The 21,380-nt window shown below is 52.1% G+C and overlaps 11 protein-coding genes across 11 annotated transcripts; 5 read left to right on the forward strand and 6 right to left on the reverse strand.

The window, feature by feature from the left end:
- Nucleotides 1-459: 459 nt before the first annotated feature.
- Nucleotides 460-1,496, forward strand: tim21 (the record flags this gene model as incomplete). Its single annotated transcript, XM_035504872.1, has 5 exons — nucleotides 460-786; nucleotides 873-1,057; nucleotides 1,133-1,187; nucleotides 1,256-1,355; nucleotides 1,411-1,496. The coding sequence occupies 5 exons, from the start codon at nucleotides 460-462 to the stop codon at nucleotides 1,494-1,496; spliced, it is 753 nt and encodes a 250-aa protein (XP_035360765.1).
- Nucleotides 1,497-1,764: 268 nt separating this feature from the next.
- Nucleotides 1,765-3,304, reverse strand: AtWU_09767 (mandelate racemase/muconate lactonizing enzyme family protein; the record flags this gene model as incomplete). Its single annotated transcript, XM_035504873.1, has 4 exons — nucleotides 1,765-2,367; nucleotides 2,434-3,039; nucleotides 3,092-3,196; nucleotides 3,260-3,304. 4 exons carry the CDS (start codon nucleotides 3,302-3,304, stop codon nucleotides 1,765-1,767), a joined length of 1,359 nt encoding a protein of 452 aa, XP_035360766.1.
- Nucleotides 3,305-3,939: 635 nt separating this feature from the next.
- On the reverse strand, nucleotides 3,940-6,491 carry AtWU_09768 (uncharacterized protein; the record flags this gene model as incomplete). The annotated part of the gene is made up of 5 exons (XM_035504874.1): nucleotides 3,940-4,032; nucleotides 4,104-5,627; nucleotides 5,684-6,279; nucleotides 6,335-6,397; nucleotides 6,473-6,491. The coding sequence occupies 5 exons, from the start codon at nucleotides 6,489-6,491 to the stop codon at nucleotides 3,940-3,942; spliced, it is 2,295 nt and encodes a 764-aa protein (XP_035360767.1).
- Nucleotides 6,492-8,525: 2,034 nt separating this feature from the next.
- On the forward strand, nucleotides 8,526-10,243 carry AtWU_09769 (glucose-6-phosphate isomerase; the record flags this gene model as incomplete). The annotated part of the gene is made up of 2 exons (XM_035504875.1): nucleotides 8,526-9,025; nucleotides 9,082-10,243. 2 exons carry the CDS (start codon nucleotides 8,526-8,528, stop codon nucleotides 10,241-10,243), a joined length of 1,662 nt encoding a protein of 553 aa, XP_035360768.1.
- A 412-nt stretch (nucleotides 10,244-10,655) lies between these two features.
- On the forward strand, nucleotides 10,656-11,907 carry AtWU_09770 (uncharacterized protein; the record flags this gene model as incomplete). Its single annotated transcript, XM_035504876.1, has 3 exons — nucleotides 10,656-10,831; nucleotides 10,906-10,921; nucleotides 10,993-11,907. 3 exons carry the CDS (start codon nucleotides 10,656-10,658, stop codon nucleotides 11,905-11,907), a joined length of 1,107 nt encoding a protein of 368 aa, XP_035360769.1.
- A 270-nt stretch (nucleotides 11,908-12,177) lies between these two features.
- On the reverse strand, nucleotides 12,178-12,873 carry AtWU_09771 (mitochondrial 37S ribosomal protein bS21m; the record flags this gene model as incomplete). The annotated part of the gene is made up of 1 exon (XM_035504877.1): nucleotides 12,178-12,873. The coding sequence occupies one exon, from the start codon at nucleotides 12,871-12,873 to the stop codon at nucleotides 12,178-12,180; it is 696 nt and encodes a 231-aa protein (XP_035360770.1).
- Nucleotides 12,874-13,251: 378 nt separating this feature from the next.
- On the forward strand, nucleotides 13,252-13,732 carry AtWU_09772 (phosphatase YCH1; the record flags this gene model as incomplete). The annotated part of the gene is made up of 2 exons (XM_035504878.1): nucleotides 13,252-13,366; nucleotides 13,422-13,732. 2 exons carry the CDS (start codon nucleotides 13,252-13,254, stop codon nucleotides 13,730-13,732), a joined length of 426 nt encoding a protein of 141 aa, XP_035360771.1.
- A 225-nt stretch (nucleotides 13,733-13,957) lies between these two features.
- Nucleotides 13,958-15,667, reverse strand: AtWU_09773 (class I SAM-dependent methyltransferase; the record flags this gene model as incomplete). Its single annotated transcript, XM_035504879.1, has 4 exons — nucleotides 13,958-14,850; nucleotides 14,908-15,109; nucleotides 15,172-15,441; nucleotides 15,494-15,667. 4 exons carry the CDS (start codon nucleotides 15,665-15,667, stop codon nucleotides 13,958-13,960), a joined length of 1,539 nt encoding a protein of 512 aa, XP_035360772.1.
- Nucleotides 15,668-16,064: 397 nt separating this feature from the next.
- On the reverse strand, nucleotides 16,065-17,181 carry AtWU_09774 (DUF185-domain-containing protein; the record flags this gene model as incomplete). The annotated part of the gene is made up of 4 exons (XM_035504880.1): nucleotides 16,065-16,418; nucleotides 16,465-16,857; nucleotides 16,931-17,070; nucleotides 17,133-17,181. 4 exons carry the CDS (start codon nucleotides 17,179-17,181, stop codon nucleotides 16,065-16,067), a joined length of 936 nt encoding a protein of 311 aa, XP_035360773.1.
- A 1,303-nt stretch (nucleotides 17,182-18,484) lies between these two features.
- On the reverse strand, nucleotides 18,485-19,058 carry AtWU_09775 (uncharacterized protein; the record flags this gene model as incomplete). The annotated part of the gene is made up of 3 exons (XM_035504881.1): nucleotides 18,485-18,510; nucleotides 18,562-18,797; nucleotides 18,856-19,058. The coding sequence occupies 3 exons, from the start codon at nucleotides 19,056-19,058 to the stop codon at nucleotides 18,485-18,487; spliced, it is 465 nt and encodes a 154-aa protein (XP_035360774.1).
- An 853-nt stretch (nucleotides 19,059-19,911) lies between these two features.
- On the forward strand, nucleotides 19,912-21,206 carry AtWU_09776 (kinase domain-containing protein; the record flags this gene model as incomplete). The annotated part of the gene is made up of 3 exons (XM_035504882.1): nucleotides 19,912-20,215; nucleotides 20,390-20,482; nucleotides 20,536-21,206. 3 exons carry the CDS (start codon nucleotides 19,912-19,914, stop codon nucleotides 21,204-21,206), a joined length of 1,068 nt encoding a protein of 355 aa, XP_035360775.1.
- Between the last annotated feature and the right edge of the window lie 174 nt (nucleotides 21,207-21,380).

Here is a 21,380-nt window from a genome sequence, read left to right on the forward strand (position 1 = left end):
ATGTTCACAGCCATTGTCATTGAGGACATACTATATGAAGTGTTCTTTAGATTCTATCAGAATACTCTATCTCATCTCATAACTCAATTTACATATCATGTCAGACATAAATCCCCGAGCACTTGGTACAAATTCCAACAACAAAGAAAGAAACCCCGTCCTGGTCCCTGACCCTCCGTACTACAAATACACACCCACCCCTACTACTCCATCCATACCCGAAACTTTGCAAACATCCGCGGCTGAAACACCGCCGGAAGTGGATTTACCACGTGACCCACTCCATTCCCCACACGCCCATCATCCACGGCTCTCTGCTAAAGTCCCATCCGACAATAATTTCATGATACCAATATCCCGCGGTGAACAACAGCTGGATTTCTACGGGGACGACCTGTGGTATGACAGTCAACAATACCTAAATCAACCGGAACAACCAACACAACAACAACACCCACAATGCTCCCATCCACAGCGCCCTACCAACTACTACTACGACCTAGTAGTAACCGTGCCGCATTGCGCCGGCTCCAACTCCAACACATCGGTCTTCTTCCCCGCAGCAGCACAACAACAACAATCACAACAGGAACAACAGCAGCAGCATCATTATCCCTCCGAAAATACGCCACGACACAAGGCGCCGCCCCGAAACGACGAAACGTGACTGTTCTCTCCGACGATGGACGCTACGAGTGGGGAGAGTTGAGCGGGCGGGAGAAAGTCGCGAGGGCGACGCAGCAGTCGGTGAATTTCGTGGTGATTATTGCGGGGGCTGTGTTGACGGTTCGTTCAATAATATGCATATCTATATTCGGACCATTGGTGTAAGATGGGATATGATAGCTGATATATGTGTGTGTCGCGATTAGGGCGGAGTCTTCTACCTTCTCTTCACGGAGGTCTTTTCCCCGAATAGCAAGACATGGCAGTTTGAGAAGGCGGTGGAGCGCATCAAGGATGATGCCCGGTGTACAGATCTTCTAGGTGATCGGAGGGAGATCAAGGCGTATGGGGAGAATACGTGGAGTAGGTGGGCGAGGAATAGGCCTATTGCGTATGTTGCCTTCTATCTATTTTTTACTGCCTCTCGGCAAGGGGGGTTGGGGTGTGGTGGCTAATGGGGATATAGGACGTCCGTTTATCAGGATAGATTGGGTCGCGAGCATTTGAAGATGAACTTTCATGTATGTGATGCTCGTCTCGTCTACAGTCTTTGAGATTGGTTGTGGTATACTGATTGGTTGTGATATAGGTCGAGGGTCCGCTTAATTCCGGAACTGTGTTTGTGCACATGATGAAGCCGTTGAATGAGCATCACTGGGAATATCAGCTTCTTGCTTTGGAAGTGCCGGGTATGTTTGGTTCATAGACTTCGATTTTCTGGGACGGTTGAACTGACTTGTGTAGGACATTCCCGGGTGGTGCTTGAAGAGGCGCGCGAGAAGCCTGGTGTTGGACAGGCGCTGAAGATCTTTGGTATCAAGTGGCGGTAGATGGGAAGCACCGTCTGGACTGGCATATGAAGGGACTGCAGTCATCCCGCATATGAATACTGTATTATATACGTGAACTGATTATGAGTGTAAAATATACCATACGAGAGCTGAACTCGGAGATCGGTCGATACTAGCGACCTTATACCAACATACCTCACTTTATGTTGACCAATGTAATGTATGCATGCATCTCATAATTCTAAACATCATATAAAAACAAAAATCATATCACATATATACAACACAAAACCTTTTTATCGCTCCATTATACTATCCGGGGTCCCTCCAAAATGGTCTTCGCCTCCTCCGACCTCCACCAACTCTTGCCCTCCTCACCAGGGAACGAAAACGCATCCATGCTCTCCGCCTTCATCTCAACACTATACCCAGGCTCCATGGGAGTGACATAGTATCCATCCTTGACGCTAGACGGGTGCACGAAGTGCTCGTGCAAGTGATCCACATACTCCAATACACTCTTCTTTCCACTAACCACCACGTAATCGATCGTGCTCAAGTGCTGCGTGTACTCAGGCAGACCGACACCACCGGAGTGGGGCACAATCGGCACGCCGAACTTGCGCGCGAGCAGCAAGATGGCCAGAACCTCGTTGACACCGCCGACACGGCAGGCGTCGGCCTGCAGAACGGTCAGGGCTCCTGCCTGCAGGAGCTGCTTGAAGACAACGCGGTTCTGGCACATTTCGCCGGTGGCGACACCGATGGGGCCATAGGGGGTGTCTTGGAGGGCCTTCTTGATGGCGGCGTGGCCGAGGATGTCGTCGGGGGAGGTGGGCTCTTCGATGAACCAGGGCTTGAATTCGGCGAGTTGTTGCATCCAGGTGATGGCTTCGGGGACGGACCAGACCTGTATTCACATGAGGTATTAGCATTGTGGGTGATGGATGGGAATAGTGGAAAGGTAGTTAAGTACCTGGTTGGCATCAACCATGAGGATGTTGCCCTTATCATAACCAATGGCTTCGCGAGCAATAGCCAATCTCCTGCGGTCTTCCTCGACGTTTCCGCCAACCTTCAGCTTAAAGTGCTTGTATCCCTGCTCGACGCTCTCCTTGAGAAGGACCTTCAGCTTCTCCTCACCGTATCCCAGCCATCCCGCGCTGGTAGTGTAAGCCGGTACAGCCTGGCTCTGCTCCGCCTCCTTGATACGGTCCTGCTTGCCGGCCTCGACCTCCTTCAGGAGGGCAATGGCCTCCTCGGGTGTGATGGCATCCGTGATGTAGCGGAAGTCGATGCAGCGGACGAACTCCTCGGGAGTCATGTCCGCGACGATGCGCCAGACAGGCTTGTTCAGGGTCTTGGCCCACAGATCCCAAAGAGCGTTGACGACGGCACCTAGGGCCAGGTGAATGACACCCTTTTCAGGTCCGATCCAGCGCAGTTGGCTGTCGGAGACGAGGTAGCGCCAGGTCTTACCCCAGTCGGCGGTGAGTTCGTCGAGGTCTTTGCCGACGATGAGGGGAGCGAGGAGGGAGATGGCGGCGCAGACGATTTCGTTGCCGCGGCCGATGGTGAAGGTCTAGGGTTGTTAGTGAGTGGTCCTCCTGAGGGAAGCAGGATTGTGTGCGTACCATGCCGTGTCCGGTGTAGTCAGAGTCAGTGTAGATGATGCAGTAGGCGGAGGAGTAGTCGCCTGCGGCGTTCATAGCATCGGAGCCGGTCTTATCGAGGGAGGTCTGTCATTTGGTGAGTAGGTATGAAGATAGATAGGTGACTGAGAGGATATGCGCGCGACTTACGGGAAACCTCACGTCCCTCGTAGTGAAACTTGTGATCTTAACCATGGTGACGGCTGATTCTGATCAATTGATCTGAAAAGGAACTGGAGTTGGAAAGAGAAGTCTCTCCAGGTAATCGCAATCTAGTTGCAATGCGGGGCCGTCGGCAGGCACAATATAAGCTCCGGGCTGTCAACACAGGCTGTGGCCACGCAAAAGAAGCAATTGGATGCTACAGAAGACAGCTGAAAGTAGCGAAGGACAATTGAGAAAACCAAATACAAAATTGAAGCGATCAGGAGTGTAACTGGGCTGGGGAAGTTTACTTATACAAGGCGGGCAGGCACCCCCTCCCCCTCCACGCAGTGTGGGGAATTTCCCCTCATTGGCGGAGGAATTGCTCCAGCGCGTGGGTTGGGTTTCTCCGCCAGTCAGAGGCTAGCGCTGCCCGGCCAGAATAAATCCGCGTCTTAAATGTCTGCAGGGTTTCTACTGGCAGAAAATGACTCGGTCATTTGCGCGATTTACATTAGGGTGATGCGGACCGGCTGAAGATACAGAAGAAGATACAGGTTGCTCCTAAGAGCGGATATCAGATTCAAATCACTATCGCTGGCGTTAGGTACAGACAATCTTCGGAATGCATGGGTATAGAGACAGCGTCCGCGTGATGCTGGACCCCAACAGCAGATATACACCATTTATCCGGAAAGACCTCGCTTCTCGCTCTCCGAGAAGAAAATGATCATCCGCCACAGCTTGCGGACCAGCACCTCGGCTTCTTCGTCGAGTGCCTAAGTAGCAGAGTTAGCATGATATCCAGACAGACAAGAAGACACATCAGTAGATTGCAGGTTAAGCTTACCTCCTCCAATTGCTCCACCAGCTCTTGGGGATGACCATGCTTGCGAACATGTTCTTCCACCACGTCCACAAGCATCTGCTCCTGAACACCCAAGTACTCCACGATCTTCTTCTCGACGAACGGCTTGAGTTGCTCGCTGACCACCGTTTCGTCCACAAACTCCCACTTGACCTCCCAGCCCCAGAGTCCCTCCTTGTCCGTCGGGATCTCGGCGGCCAGTTGCCGGGCTGCTTGTGCCCGTTCCTCGTCGGAGAGACCAGCCGCCTCGGCGGCACTGTCGAACTTGATCGGGATGAGAGGACGCCGAGCCGTGGCCTGAGGCTCTTCCTCGTCCTCCAGCAGGCCTTCCACCTCGGCCACCGTCCGACGGGATGTAGCAGCCTGGACCTTTTGCGCAGCGGCTCCGAGAGAGAGCTTGAAGCGCTGAGGTTCCCGAGGGGCCTGGTTCCGAGTCTCCAGCTCTTCCGCCTGGCGCGCAAGGAAGTCGTCGGCCATACCGCGGGCCTGCTCCCGTTGCTGGACAGACCGGGCCCGTTCGCGTTCTTCCGCCGCACGATCAGCCTCGTCCATGCTGACCTCGCGAGCTCGGAATCCTGCCCGGCTACGTAGCCATGCACCCCGGTCGGCATAATAGTCCTCCACCTTGCGCGCGGCCTCGTTATCGTCGTTCCAGTCCCTGTACCGCTTGTCCATCTCCTCACGAACTTCCTGCATCTTAGCCTCCTCTTCCTTGTCTCTCTTCTTTTCGCGCTCCAGGGCGGCAGTCCGACTGCGTTCACGGTTCAGCCAGCGGCGTTCCTGATCAAGGAACTGCTTCTCGAGTTCCGCTTCCTTTTTCTCCTGACGGCGACGCTCCAACTCCTCATCACTAGCGTCTGTTTCTTCTTCCTCGCGGTCAAAGTGAACAGTAGTAGCCCCGTTTATAGAACCGCCATTGACGAAAGACACTCCCTTTTGGTAGTCCTTAGGAATCTGCACGCCAAAGCCCTTAGGGCCAGAAGGCGCCGTAGACACACTGCGATCCCGAGGACCCAGTGGGACTCCATTGGCACCAGCCGCAGGGCCACTCGGAGCGGAAGGCGGGGGCGATGCCAGTCGGTTGAACCGTGTGCCCGCATTGCGTGCTCTCTCCATGGACTCAATCTCTTCCTCCCTCTTCAAACGCTCGATATCACGACGGTTGCTGCGCTCACGGAAGGCGGCGATCTCTTTGGCGACTGTCTCTCTCATCTCGGGAGGAATATCGGAAAGTTCGTCTTCCACTGTGATGGGAATGGTGACAACCTCCGCTCCCGTACCATCGGTCTGACCTTCTGAGTCCTTCATAGCCGTGTCTCCTTCGCGATCGATTGCCGAGACATCTTCCTTCTGAGTAAGGGAGGTAGGATGACACAAGTCAGAGAGGACGTTTGCGAGGGTACTGCGTGCAGCATCTAACCGCGCCTGGCGCTCAGCAGGGTCCTGATCGCCTCTGGTGGCTTCGTACTGCTCCAGGTAACTCAAGGAGCTTTCATCGACGACAACCTGCACATTATTAGCTCCGTATTTCTCTGTATTTCTCAAGTTTGAGACTGACGTACCAGTAGTGTACTCTTCTCCACCTCACGCTCTTCCTTGTCATCTCCCTCGGACGGTGTCTGTCTCTTCACAGGCACTTGCACATCCTTTAGCACTTCCACCGCAGTCCCTAGACTTTCGGGGTCCTCGTACTCTGCGAAACCGAACTTGCAGGGCTTTTCGTCCGCATCCGTAGCGCGGATCCAGCGCCTGAGATTGCCTGCCGAACGGAGAATCTTCTCCACACCCTCGTCACCACCAACGCCCTCAGTAATTCCACCAACGAAGAGAGTCCGCACAATTTCCTCGCGCGTAGGGGGCTGTAGTTGCATCATCGCATCCCGAACGTTCTGACGCTGGGATTCCAGACTAGTCGAACCCAGACCTGCCCGTCTTCCCGGGGCCTCGCTACCGCGTTCTTTGCTCGTATCTGGAGTGGCAGATTTCGGTCCGGACGTACCAAGGCGAATGACGGGGGCAGAGAAGTTGATGTTGGGCATGTTCGGAGGAGGTTGGAAGTTGGGAGGGAAGCCTGCCGGACGACCAGGCTGTTGGGCATTTGCAGGCTGCATCCCAGGGGGGGGAGTGGTTCCGGGGGCTACCATACCGGGTGGAGGAGCTACAAAGTCAGTAACAGATAACAGATGGGGTATTGGAAGAAATGGAAGACTCACCCATGCCCGGGGGCGCACCAGGATAGGCGCCAAAGTCTGGAGGCCTGCCATAGAGACCAGGAGCTAAGAAAGTTAGAATACGTTCATTAAGTTCGTAAGGACATGCAGCGATGCTATCCAATGAGGTGGGAGACGTACGCTGGTAAGGATTGTACATTGCGACGGAATCGCAGCTTCAATAGCGATTGATCAAAGACGTCCCCAGGCACCGGAAAAAATCTGAATAGTCGTGGATTAAGAGAAAGGGCGGTTGTTCAAAAGTTCAATCAGTTCAGAGTAGAGATTCGCCCGTATAAGGGAGCGTAATCCTCGTCTGATCGGCGGGGAAGAGACGTTTGAGCAGATGAAGAAGATCGCGAGCTGCGGCGGCATCGCAGTTCGAGAAGAACCAGGTGGCCCGTGCGGACTTATCTTGGCAGCCCAGCAGTTGTTCCGCTCTCGCCTTATCCGTGTTGTTCTATCATCCAGCAAAATCATTGTAAACAGTACGCTCCACTAATGTGGAATAGAAATTACCTATGACTTCTTCAGCTTGTTGAAAGCTGACCTGCGTTCGCATTTTCTGCCGGAGAGGTTCTACTTGCTAAGCCACAGCACTTCATCAAGTTGCTTCTGCCAGAATATATTAATAGTCTTGCTTTTCAGAAGATGATGTTTCAGGTCTACTAGTAATTATGATACTGGCTCTTTCCAATCATTGCTCTCAGGAGAATCATCACATAAATTTGGCAGAGCCTCACTAGCCAGTGTCGAAGACTCCCGTGCCAGTGTCCTAGGGCAGGGGTGCTACTTGATATCTGCAACTATGTCGAGCAGCTACTCTATGCCGCAATTAGTAATGGTTCAAAAGACGCTGCAGCAATTGTTAGTGAAAAGCTAGTTCTTCGACAGGCAGAGCCCCTTCATGTATATGCAGCATCGAATAGGAAATTGTATATGAATAGCTCTGGGGTTCGCCAGCTTCGACGCTGTTCAACTATGACCATCGAATACAATTTCTTATTGGGAGGATCATACAGCAGTCCCATTAGTGACATTTCACTGTTAACATCCTTGCTCGGATCCAGAAGGAAGAGTTGTTATTGGGTTGCCCTTTACCTAGTGGAATTGGCCACATCCAGATTCCACGGGTCGTTGAACATCAGAAGAACGTTAGGGAAGAAGTGAGCTATGATTACGATGAGGCAATAGTCAATTGAATCCAGGGGTAAAGCATAAGGGGTAGAATGGAGACATCGGTAAAGGCACAGCAGTACACAGTAATAAACGCAACCGGCTAAAAGGGAAAGTATGGAACGATCTCGACCGAAGCTCCCGAGCCTTCGATAGACGATCTGGAAGGCAGGACGTGGGGGTGACAATTCCACGGCGACCCTTTTCCGAGGGACTGACAGGAACATACCTCTGTAGCTAATACTATCTCTATTATTGGGGCGTGGTCTGCTCTCCTGATAACGCAGGATGGGACTGAGTGCCCGGTGTGACCTAGAAACCGGCTATTGTGATTCACCCTGGTCAGAATGGCTTGGACTGTCTTAGTGGAGCCCGGCCAATATTCTGGATGATGAAGCTTCCCATGACGATGCGGCCGGAGAAACAGACACTAAATCGCCGGAAATAACTGCTGTGAGTGTGGAAGTGATGACACAAGCTTCCAATTGAGCGGATATACGGATAACTTTCCAGTGGTGATCACCAAGAAGGTGTAGAAGTCTAGAATAAAGTGATGACAAACAGGATCAACGCAAGACAATGTTTAGCAACGGGAAACAAACGTTCAGCTGACCGGCAGAGGTTTCTGGAAAGGACAAATGGGAAAGGGCGCCCACCGGGGGAATGAATCTGCGTCACTTTGCTGGTTGTGGTGGATGCCCCACGGCAGCCCCTCCTACGGACCCCAACACGCCGGTTGACGACATACCTTGTCTTGTTGCTGCTCCTCTCCCCTCCGCGACTCCCGCCTTCTAAACTACTATTCTTCTTCCCCTTCAATTCTTCCCTACTACCCCTCCTCCCTTTTCCCTGCCTTCTTCTCCCTCCTTTCTTCGAGTTTCATCTGTTTTTAAAGTAAAAGGTAAGCATCCGTCCTGTTCCAGCTCCATCCAAGCTTCGTCTGCATCAATCCCCCTCTGTTTGTGCCCCGCGCTAACACTTTCTCCTCGTCGGTCAAAGCTCTATACCATCCACCACAATGCCCAGCTTCTCGCAGGCCACCGAACTCTCCGCCTGGAAGGAGCTCCAGGAGCACCACAACTCCGTCGGACGTAACATCGTCCTCAAGGAGTGCTTCCAGAAGGACCCCCAGCGCTTCGAGAAGTTCAGCCGCACCTTCAACAACACCGTCGACAACTCCGAGGTCCTCTTCGACTTCTCCAAGAACTTCCTCACCGAGGAGACTCTGGCTCTGCTGGTCAAGCTGGCCAAGGAAGCCAATGTCGAGGAGCTCCGTGATGCCATGTTCAAGGGTGAACACATCAACTTCACCGAAGACCGTGCCGTCTACCACGCTGCCCTGCGCAATGTCTCCAACGAGCCCATGCAGGTCAACGGAAAGAGCGTCGTTGAGGATGTCAACGCCGTTCTCGAGCACATGAAGGAGTTCACTGAGCAGGTGCGCAGTGGTGAGTGGAAGGGTTACACTGGCAAGAAGATCGACACCGTCATCAACATCGGTATCGGCGGTTCCGACCTGTAAGTCGGCCAATTGAAGTGATGAAATGAAAAGCCGTTACTAACCTCATAATCAGTGGCCCTGTCATGGTGACCGAGGCTCTGAAGCCCTACGGTGCCCCCGACATGAAGCTGCACTTCGTTTCCAACATTGATGGCACCCACATCGCTGAGGCCCTCAAGAACTCCAACCCCGAGACCACTCTCTTCCTGATCGCTTCCAAGACCTTCACTACCGCAGAGACCACCACCAACGCCAACACGGCGAAGAAGTGGTTCCTCGAGACCGCCAAGGAGGACTCTCACATTGCCAAGCACTTCGTGGCCCTGTCCACCAACGAGGAGGAGGTCACCAAGTTCGGCATTGACAAGAAGAACATGTTCGGTTTCGAGTCTTGGGTGGGTGGTCGCTACTCCGTCTGGAGCGCCATCGGTCTGTCCGTCGCTCTGTACATCGGCTATGACAACTTCCACCAGTTTTTGGCTGGTGCTCACGCCATGGACAAGCACTTCCGCGAGGCTCCTCTGGAGCAGAACATCCCCGTTCTCGGTGGTCTGCTGAGCGTGTGGTACAGCGACTTCTTCGGCGCCCAGACCCACCTGGTGGCTCCCTTCGACCAGTACCTGCACCGTTTCCCTGCCTACCTGCAGCAGCTCTCCATGGAGAGTAACGGCAAGGCCATCACCCGCACCGGCGAGTACGTCAAGTACACCACCGGCCCCATCCTCTTCGGTGAGCCCGCCACCAACGCCCAGCACAGCTTCTTCCAGCTGTTGCACCAGGGCACCAAGCTCATCCCCTCCGACTTCATCATGGCCGCCGAGTCGCACAACCCCGTTGAGGGCGGCAAGCACCAGCGCATGCTGGCTTCCAACTTCCTGGCCCAGTCCGAGGCCCTGATGGTCGGAAAGACCCCTGAGCAGGTTAAGGCCGAGGGTGCCCCTGAGAACCTGGTCTCTCACAAGACCTTCCTGGGCAACCGCCCGACGACCTCCATCCTGGCCCAGAAGATCACTCCCTCCACTCTGGGAGCTCTGATCACCTACTACGAGCACCTCACCTTCACCGAGGGTGCCATCTGGAACATCAACTCCTTCGACCAGTGGGGTGTGGAGCTGGGCAAGGTGCTTGCCAAGAAGATCCAGAAGGAGCTCGAGACCGCGGACGCTGGCTCGGACCACGATGCGTCGACCAGCGGTCTGCTGCTTGCCTTCAAGAAGAAGGCCAACCTGGCGTAAATTTTTGGATACGAAAAGGGATTGAAATAGCAAAAGGAGTACATAGTCATTTTGATGAAGCCACGAGTGTCATCCTTAATTATGAGTTAGCAATGAACTGTTGGACAGTGCAGTACTTGCAGCTAACTGTAGATGAACTGTAGACCATTAAGTCGCATGAGACCCGAAAATATACCAAGGAATAACCAGTAGCGTTGAATTCACGAGCCTCTTATGTAGCAAGTGCAACATGCCGTCCAAATAGACTCAAGTCGGTAAGCAAAAAGGGTCCGTCTCCTTACTGCGGCTCCGACCACGCCGCTTCTCCTGATCATCAAAACCCGCCTACTACCTCGCCAGCGCGCGAAATTTCCCATTGCGCTGGCCGGCGAGAGCTCCGAATCAATTATTTCTTTTCTCCTATTTATTCATAATGCCCGTTCCTGAAAGGGCATCCCTCCATCGGATCTATCACTATGGACTATTGAGTCTCCTCTTCCTCCACACATCCACCGCAGCGGGGAGAAGCAGCAGTGAGCAACGCGCAACAGCAAACCCCGGCTACAATTATGGCCAAGCGGTGCCAGTAACATGTCTGAACCGGACGATGTACGCCCTCCCTGTCTTTATTCCACTCAATAATCAATTCCAACGACGTACTAACATAAATGGGTGATAAACAGTGACTCCGGCGAACACGTACGCCACCCACCCACAATAACCCCGAAATTCAAACCCAACACAACCCAACTAACAAACTAATATAATAGATAACTGACCCCCTAGGCAACCTCCAATACATCCCCTTCCCAACATGCAACGAGACCTCCCAACCGCTATCCCTCCACTACGGTATCGCCGAACAAACCCTAACATGCACCATCGCCTCCCTCCCCGATGAGCTCTACCATTTACTAGAGTACTACGTCCACTCGGACGTGCCCATGACATGTCGCGTACCCACCGCGCCGCTTCTCTCTGCCTCCCCTTCCTCTCCAGACATCGATATAATTGATGATGTCTCCACCGGCGAACAAGCCTACACGCCCATTACCTTCGCCATCCAGGGCACATTGCAACTAAGCCATCTGCACATATGGACGGATATGAATGTACTGGTGCATAATATGGCCAGTACGGAGAAGAAAAAGAATAAACGCACGGACCCCGGGTATGTGGTTGCGGGCACGGCGTACAGTGTGCCCGAGTTTGATAATCGGGGGGCTAGGGAGCCGTGGACGGAGGGTCATGGGACGAAGGTTGTGAGGGGGGAGCCGTTGACGTTTCGGTTTAGTGTTAAGTGGGTGGAGGGGGGCAGGGGGATTGGGTGGCCTAGTGGTGGGGATGGGTATGAGGAGGAGGAGGGGAGTTGTGGAGGGGGGTGGTTCTCGAGAATGGTGTTTTTTGGATTTGCTGCGGTGGTTGGGGCTGTGTTGGCGGTTTATTGGGAGAGGGTTTATGGGAGGGGACGGGGGAGGGGGGAGGGGATTCTGGGGGTTACTGGCGGTGCTGGGAGGAAGGGGTTTGCTGGGAATGGGAATGGGGTTAGGATGAATGGGTATGGAGGGTATTCGCCTGCGACTGTTGCTGTGGGTGGTGGTGCTGGTGGTGGTGGTAGTGTAGGAGGGGGAGGAGGATATGGTGGGTATGGGTATGGAGGGTATGTGAGTGGGAAGAGGGATTGATGTGTATATTGATTGACTGATTGATTGATTGAATGTATGATTGATGTGGATGATTATTGATAGATGGAGGTACAAACAGATGCAGATGCAGATATACTACCAGTATAGTATCTCATGTAGATTTAACACACATAGCAAGACAAAACAAAACACAACGAAAATACAACACTGCAACAATATAGTACACAAAATAACCCTTTTACCCACTCCCCATCATACATATCCCTCTATACACACACCCCCAACCATCCATCCCCCTGCAAGGAATATCTACCACCCCTGCCCCCGAATCTTCTGAATCCTCTTAACCGTCGCCTGAAACGAAAACTTGAACAACTTCCTCCACCTCTGCATCCTGAGCTGCTTCCGCACCATACCCTTCCGCACATGATACTTCTGCTTCATCAACGACTGCTTCATCTTATTTTGACTAATAGTCGTGCTCAGCGACCTCAACGCCGCCGGCAAATCCATCCCGCGCTCCGGCTCAACCGTCACCTGTCTTCCCAGCGTCGGGCCCAGCTTCAGATCGATCTTGCGCAGGGATGTAGCCGTCCGCAGGCCGTCTGTTTCGGCGGAGAGGCCTACCGCGCGCGAGAGCGAGAGGCTGTCGTTGAAGGCGCGGGTGGTGCTGCCGGGCGTAGCTGCCGCATTGCTGCCGGGTGTGGGGGTGGTGGTGGTGTTGGTGTTGTTGAAGTTGAGCTTGTTGAGGATTTGGTCGAAGTCGGTGGGTTTTTGGGACGTTGATGGGGATGAGGAGGGTTGTTGTGTTTGGCGGGTCGGGGGTTGTGTAGTTGTGTTGTTCTTGTTGGATGGGGTGGAAGAAGAGGAGGAAGAGGAGGAGGCGTCAGAAGAGAAGCGTAGGCCAATTCGTGCTGGGAGGAGCTGTTGCTGCTGCTGGCTCTTGTAGAGGGTCGTGGTTGGCTTCGCCCGGAGGAGGCCGCGGGATAGGGCGCGCATGTCCATGGTGATAGTGGGTTAGGATATGACGGATCCTAGTCAATTGGTAGCTGGAGAGGTGTGTTTCCCGGGATATCACCGTCCTATCCTGGCTGAATGTTGTGGTGGAGGCGGACAGGCGTCGAGGGAATTATTATTGTTGGATATGGGATAAATCTCGCCCGTTGCGGGTTGCGGATCGGAAATTGCGGGCACGTGACTGCGTGATTGATTCCGCCGGGTGCTCCGCTACATACTCCAGTATACTTACGTTGGACTAACATTTGATAGTCAAGGACAGTATAGTCTGACTACGTGTAGTTCTGCAGAAGCAGAACATAGCACCCCTCTCTCCCTCTCTCATCACTTCATATTCCCGTCCGAAACGGAAAGTCTACATTCAAAATGTCCTCCATAACCATCGCAACCCTCCCCCGCATCAGCCGCGACGCCCTCTCAGCCCTCCTCCTCTCGACTTCCACACCTAGCAAACTCGCCATTATCGATGTGCGTGACTCTGGTGCGTATATCCACCTTCCTCCACTTCTTATCCACTATACTAATAATTTTTCTAGACCACGTCGGCGGCCACATCACCACCTCCACCTGGGTCCCCAGCTCGTCACTAGACTACCGCCTCCCCGAACTCATCCGCACCCTGGCGGACAAAGAAAAGGTGGTGTTCCACTGCGCGTTGAGCCAGCAGCGCGGCCCGTCTGCTGCGCTGCGGTATGCCCGCGAGCGCGAGCGCATCCTCGGCGAGGAGGAGAGTAAGAAGCAGGAGGTGTTTGTCCTCGAGGGTGGGTTCGTGCAGTGGCAGGAGAAGTATGGGCCTGATGAGAGGTTGACGCAGGCTTGGGTGGAGGATATTTGGAGGGAGTATTAGATTTATATTTTATTTCATTTATGGATAGGAGGTTGGGATTGGAGGGATTGATTGGTTTGGTGGTGATACCCTTTTTATTTTATTCATTTTCACAGGTGGGTTGGGTTGGGTAGATGGGTGAAAGTGGAACAGATGCATGGGTGGCGCTTTAGAATAAGAGTCTTATATGGTATTTTGTTGATTGCCTACAAGTCTATGCTATATTATACAGGGCAGTATTGACAGCTACATCACAAGTCCACCGCCGAATCCAATCGGTCGACGCTTGCCATCATTCTCCGGAACGATGGCCATCACCTTGTAGATCTTGCCCATACTACCGCCGCCCTTCTCAACCAGTCTCTTCCACCCTGTCTCCAGTGTCTTGCGCTTCTCTTCATCATCGACCTTCTTCAGAAGCTGCTGCATGCGCTCTTCGATGCCCATCGCCTGCAGGAAATCACCCTGCTCGACCGGCCCATGCACCTCCACGCCCTCACTAGCCTCGATCGCCGCCTCCGCCAACGCCGTGAAATCCACATCTGCACTGACATCAACCTGTCCTGGCGACGACAGCGGCGGCACATTCTTGTGCTCCTGGATACCCCGCAGGGAGTTGATCGGGATGGTATTGAGAGTGCCGTAGTCCATGATCAGGGCAGCACCGGAAGATGTGCGCTTCGCGGGGGCCGGCGCAGAAGCAGCAGCGCCCTTTGTGACCGTGCGGGGTGGTTCTGAGGCACCGCCGATGCGGCGCGCAAAGTCAGCTGCGTAGATACGACTCTCCGGGCTGACTTCGATGGTGGATCCCGGCTGGGATTTGAGGGCGCGGTAGCGCGGGGAGATCTCCGGGATGACGAGAGAGGATGGCGTCGATGCCTTGGCGAGGGTGAGCTTGAACTCGGGCTCGCCTTCAATGTTCTCCTCCACGGCTTTCGGGTTCAAGGTGACCAAGAGTTCGCGCCATTGGGGAGTGTTGGCTGGCTTCAAGGGCTGGTGTAGTTTTGCTGGGCCGGTGGGAGTCATGATTTCCTTCTGCTCAGGCTGGTTTTCTGGAGAGGGAGGGATGGATTCAAAGGCGTGGATTGGGAGGGCATCGAAGAATTCGTGGGCGAATATGAAGGGGGTCTTTTCTTCTTCTGTAGGCCATCCATCAGTAAGATGTTCATCGCGCAGATATCGGTCATGCTTCCTACCATGCGGTAACAGTCGGATATCCTCCACCCAAACGATCGGAACATCAAAGTACTTGCATGTACTCTTGTGTCCGATATCCGTTTCCTCCATGACTGCATCCCCGCAAAGCAATTTCTTCTGCACTTCCCGCAGCGTGGCACTAGCTTCCACCAGATATATCGCCTCTATGCTCGACGAGAACATCTTGAAGTTCCGGAATGTCTAGCTCCGTCCGTATCAGTAACTGTAAGGCGTCGCAAGGTCAAAACAACTGTACAACTCACACGCAACATGTCATCCATTAATGTGCCCTTCCCCGGTCCAACTTCCATCAATTGCACTCCGCTGCGCTTCCGTCCCTGCGCCATCCATTCCGCGATTGTCCAGATCCCCACCAGTTCTCCGAAGACCTGCGATATCTCGGGTGAGGTGACGAAATCTCCTTTCTTGCCGAACACTTCGCCGTGGCCTTCTGGTCGCGTTGTGTAGTAGCCTCCTTCGGGGTTTGTGAGGACCTGGCGCATAAAGGCGGCGATAGGAACGGGTCCGGTTACCTGGTGGAGGGCTGGTTAGATCGGCTCAATGAGAATTGAATTGATGTCGTACTTTGATCGCATTGGCAAGAGTCTGCGCTAGTGGTGTCGACCATTTTCTTGTTTCAGAGGTCGATGTGGAAGTTGTGGATGTAGTTGAGGACCATCGTTGCGATTTGAGGCAGAGGGTCTGGTTGGGATGTTTTCTGAGGAGCTGCCTCACGGCGCGCCTCGTTGCGTGGTTCATCTCGATATTTTCTGAAGAAGGGTGGCGAGTTACTTCATATGTCTAATTGATATGGTATTGTTAAGGAGACCCTAATTTGAGGGGTTCTGGACCAACATCCAGCAATTAATCCTGTGAAGCTCTCCAACTTCTCCGCAAAACTTCCGCACACGTGATTGCGTTCTTATCATATCAGCTGCCGATAATCCGCAGTCAGCTATTCTATCTGTCTACGTCCAAAGGGTATTCGTCCAGAAAAAAAAAGTATTTCTTCATATCGTACAGGTCTTCATTCTAAGTAGCCAGGGCAATTGCAGAACCATGTAATCCGAAAAGAAGTAAATCCATCCTGCCTGTTCAGCAGAACAGCCTGTGTTCAAGAACGACGCATTTTCAGACTGAACCACTGATGGCTGCATTACCGCCTGCCCCGGTTGCGCTGGTTCTGCTGAGGTGCATCGACCATCATCTCATCGCTATAGAGGCCTGTTTCTTGTGTATTCTGTGCTCCGCCCCTTGCCTTCCGACCACCCCGGTTTCTGCGATTGCCCCTGGATGGGCCTTGGCCGGCCTGGTTCTGATCATTAAATCCCCACCGTCCGTCCTGGACAGCTGCATCGGCCAAGCGATGAGAACGGCGATCGCGGTCCGCTTGCTCGCGGAGGTCACTGAACGATTGGGAGTTCTGTACGGCGGGCTGGGCATTGGAGCGCTCAAACAGATCGGGGTTCGCAGGTTGCTTTAGGTGGAATGAGAGAATCCGACCGTCGGCCTAATCGATTAGAATAGATCCTTGATAGTTGCGACGAGTGACTTACCCTCTGGTTGTGAAAGTTGGCAACGGCACCCTCTGCGGCCTGTCTCTCTGCAAATGTAATCTCCGCTGTGACAACAGGATGTTGCGCAGTGACCCAGCAGCGCAATATCGGGCCGGAAACAGGTTCCAGAGCTGATTGAATATCGGCCGCCGTAGTCCCTGGCGCGAAGTTGCTACCGACAACAACGAATGGCCCGGACCCTTTTCCCTTGATCGACAGTCCACCTCCATTTCGCACGTTAGCCTGGCCGCTCGCGGGATTGAGCGCAGAAAGAAGGCGGTTCTCATCAGGACGGCGCTTGTTCGATGGCCTTGCGTTCTGTCGGGCACCCTGTCGCGCGGGCGCTGGGATTGAAGGAGTTGTTTTGGCCGGTAGAGTAGACGATGCGGAGCGCTGGATTTGGCAATACATCGAATTAGTTATGCGACAAAAATGAGCAGGCTTGCAGAGGTCCTGATCTCCTCACCTTCGCTACTCCGATCCGACTTGCCAGGCTGCCTGGCTTCACATTCTGCGTCTTCCCTGTCGGTTTCGTAGGCGGGTTGGTCGTTTTCTTCTTGCTCAGGAGCTTGTTTGCTAGTTCTTCGTTGCGTCTTCTCTTGCGATCTGAATCAAGCCTGTTAGTCTCAAGCGCTCTGCGTGGGTGAGTCGGGGAATGATGGTCATACCGGCTTGGATGATCGCATCGAAGGAAACGCTATCCTGGCTCGCGGCCATGGCGGTAGAGCTTTGGGGACCGAAAGTGAGGGTGATATGATAGTAAGACTAGGATCAATAATATATGGAGTCAATTGAGCTTCCAGAGTAACTTCTTTGAGGATTGTGAGGATCTGACGGGTGCTTGAACTGATGACAGCAGGAGGAGCTGACAGAACGGAAGGAATTCGAGCTCCGCCATTAGCTCCGCTCCCGTCATCTCGCCCGCCGCAGACGCTGCTGAGTGAATATCACTACACAAGGTGAGGATATCCCACAAAAGCTCGAAGTATGTCTTTATTCTAAATCAGTTTAGATACTACGCCTAGCCTCATTCTGTATATTTTCACATGTCCAAGATTTCTTATAGGATCACACTCAATCGAAAGTTGTCCAAGCAGTACTCTTTGTAGGTGTGGGACGGTCTGGATGAGCTCCTTTTTGCTGAGATAGCTTCAGATTTGTCGTCTAACATCAGATGAGGTTCTTGGATATTCGCTTTCTATTTGTCTTGCGAGGGTTTGTCGGGACTGCTCTAGCCGCTATTTTTTTCCCCTGCTGTTGCTGTTGTGCAAATAAATTCAAGTCAAATTATACCATATCAAATTGATCCTCTTACACTGCACCTGCTCGAGCGTGCTATAGGAGATGCTAGCTATGTAGGTGCTTCATCAATTGAAGTAAGAAATAAGCCCCGGATATCGTCAAATACGTCAAAGTCACATAACACTTGCTTGAAACCATAAGCAGTATATGCTACAACGCAGGAATGTCGTCACCGCAGCTCAACACAACTACATGAACAACGAAGGAGGAGATATCTACAAAGTTGTCAAAGTTAGAAAGAGTGCTGCATCTGATTGGTCAGCTACGTACGAGCCATTATCATCTCCTCTCTTTGTCTATGACTTGCCTCCTACATGTTTCTTCTTTCTCATATGCGTAGCCTCCCCGGAAGACTCGTAACAGGGCGTGTTTTGGTTCAATTACCCAGAATCTTCAGCGTCTATCCCTGCGACCCTTGTTATTCTGCAAAGACCTTGTCCAGTGTTTGTATTTTTGGCATCTCACAGTGTTGCAAGGCTTGTCTGCCTCGTCATTGCTGCTCGCAGCTGTGATGCATGTTGTCAGTGTTCCTCAGGAAGATCATTCTGCATTCGGCGTTGCTGTAGCCCTAAATAGCGCTGCTGTTGCTTTCTATCAGCCTTAAGCCTTTGTCGTCCTTGCTGATAACTCGAAAAAGTCAATCCACGGAACTCTGGTACGGTCAACCTCATGATAAGGTTCTTATAGCAACTTTGCTATTTTCTCTCTAGCGCTTGAACTAGTTCAAGACAGGGGACGGTGTATCTATATAAATCAGATCATATTGCTCCATGTATTTTGCGATGGTAGACTTACCCCTGTCGGACAATTCATCATACTCGCCTACGGACAGGCTTGGGTCTGCTATGGCCCTTCTTCTCAATACGACGCTTTCATCTCTCCACTGGGCATTTTCTACGGCCCCCCCTTCGGGCAAGGTAACGTTCACATGGACCTTGACGCCGCCTGGATTTAAGGAAAGCGTTATATGGGAGTGGGCCGCTTTCTCCTTGCCGGTTCTGGTGATAGTGGTGAATTTATGGAAAGATCCACTAGAATGAAGGAAGTGAGTATCTGATTCAAGTCCTAAAATGAGTAAAGAAGACCTACATTATGATGGCAGTGGCCTTCCCCAGGCGCTTAGAGCACTTGTGCGTAAAGTGCTCAGTAGCTGCCTTCATAGCGGTAGCGTTCACTCGGTATTCGATGGCATTAGTAGTCAGCCTAGCTTTAGCGTTGTGAGTCCATTTAATGGCAATTCCATCGACGGTTCCCTCATAAAGATCAGCGGGGAGAACGTTAGTAAACGTCATTGCAAAAGCTGAGTACTCTTTGATGTTACAGATAGAATAGCAGCTTGATATAGGAAAGGAACGAAAGGAGGCTGGAGACCGAATGGAACGACATTCATTATGAATGAGATGAATAACTAGCCCGCATTACCCCAGAGGTGAATAAATCACTTCATCCCTTCGATTAGGTAGAAGAGCAGGTTCTGCAGCACTGTGAATTTGTGAGAAGAAGAGAGGGGGTCCCTTCTGATATAGGAGATACTCTAGATACAAGTGTTGTCTGACCATACAAACTAGGAGGATGCAATCATGTCAGGTGCCTGCAATGCCATATTATAGCTAGAAAAGGTAAAGAGTTACTCCCTAATTGCGTTTCAACAGGTGAGCAGGTCTTTGATCCAAGCATCTACATCAACCTCTGGTTGCCGCGAAGTCGGGTGTTATAGTATAAGCAGTAGGGTACTCCGTATAGATGATATCTGAATTGAATACTTGTGTTTACTACTCGGTGATAGTATGATGATCAGAAACTACCGGTGGTCTACTAATAACTGAAGTAGGTTATTCATAGAGCATTCACTGTACTTCACTGTAAATGTACGTCAAGTGAAGTGCTCAGACTCCACTTTCAACCTCAGGCCTAAAGTATGGTCGATATAAAACTTGAGGTCCCTTCCAACTAGGACTATCACCACCAACGATTAGCAGTGCAACCCATCTTATCAACTGCATAGTGCCTGAACTGTGCCGGGTCTCAAAGCTCAAATACTACTGTTTTACCCACAATTTTTCTAAGCGACTCTGGGGCAGCCGACCAGCATTCGGGTGTCAGATATCACGGATAATTTAAGACCGACCCAAACACCTTAGGACGATGGCGCAATCAGCTTCAAAGACTGTGAGTATTGGCGTCTCACCGCAAGCAATTGCAAAAGATGACATGATAGACTTCGGAGACTTTGCGAGCACAGAGGATGAAGAAATCGACGTCGAAGAATATGCTGAGCCTTGGGAAAAGTATGATCCCGAAACACAAAACGCTTATTATCCAATCTGTCTTGGAGAGATTCTCAACGAAAGATACCTGATTGAGCACAAACTCGGTGCTGGTGGTTTCTCTACTGTCTGGATGGCCCTTGACCTCCAGGAAAACAAAGATATCGCTGTCAAAGTCTTTCGTAAGGGCGACTTCTGAGACATCGAGCTACGCATACAAGATGAAATTGTTCGGAGCGTGCAGGACAGATCCCACCTTGTGACATATACAGATACTTTTATTCTAAAGGGAAGCGATGGCCACCATAGGGTTATGGTGTTTCTTCTGATGGGGCCGTGTCTTGACCGTTATACAGTGACAAACTTAGCTATAAGTACTCGCATGTCAGCTGCGAAGCAATTGTTAAAGGCATTGGAAGCTTTGCACAACGCTGGCATTGTGCACCGCGGTAAGTCATTCTACACATTTCATATCGTCGCCATCTGATGAATCTCCGTCAAGATCTGAGCGAGAGTAACTGCCTATGGGGGATGGCGCCTCTTCACAATCTTAGCAGGACTGCTAAATATGAACTACTCACTCGGCCATTAAAGATAACCATCCAAGATATCGAGCTCTGGAAGCCTGGAGAGTTGGTGCGGCCCATACAGGTCCCTGAAACTCTGCGCACAGAAGACCTCTATCTCGCTGACTTCAGTCTGGCCATGAAGGTTGGCGATTCCGTGGCTCAACCCGGCGAACCACCTCTGTGTTTCTGCTCCCCGGAGCGTCTCCATGGAGAAGCCCCAAGCTTTGCCTGCGACATGTGGAGCTACATGGTCAACTTTGTTGAACTTTACCAAGGGGGACGACCATTCCATGATGGGTACATAGGCGGAGTTTTGACGACTATTACCGCCCGTCTGGGCCCGCTACCAGAGCAATGGAAAGGATCTTACATCTATGATGATTGTCTGGATTCCTGGTACGATCAGAATCGGACGCCCGATACGAACAAGACCCTCGCATCAGAGCTTGCGCGCTATCGACCCGATGCCGATCTGGCGGAACGAGAACTTGTCCTCTTCATCATGCAGAAGGTATTCATATACTCACCCGAGGAGCGTCTGACTGCGACGCAGCTTCTGGCCGATCCTTCATTCAAAGCTCTCATGGCTCGGTATGGTTGTTGATCCTGTGATATGGAGTTGTGACCTGATAGACTTTGCTCTTTATTCTCGCGTCTCAGGCCTAGCATACTGGGGATCTGACATCAAGGGGATGGCGGTAGGCTTTGGCTTCTGCATATATTAAAAAACAAGCCTTATCTTCTGGGGTAGACTTAGCGCAGGAACAGGGTAGGGAGA

The sequence above is a fragment of the Aspergillus tubingensis genome, assembly GCF_013340325.1.
Source record: "Aspergillus tubingensis WU-2223L DNA, scaffold_11, whole genome shotgun sequence".
In the NCBI taxonomy this organism is placed as follows: domain Eukaryota; kingdom Fungi; phylum Ascomycota; class Eurotiomycetes; order Eurotiales; family Aspergillaceae; genus Aspergillus; species Aspergillus tubingensis.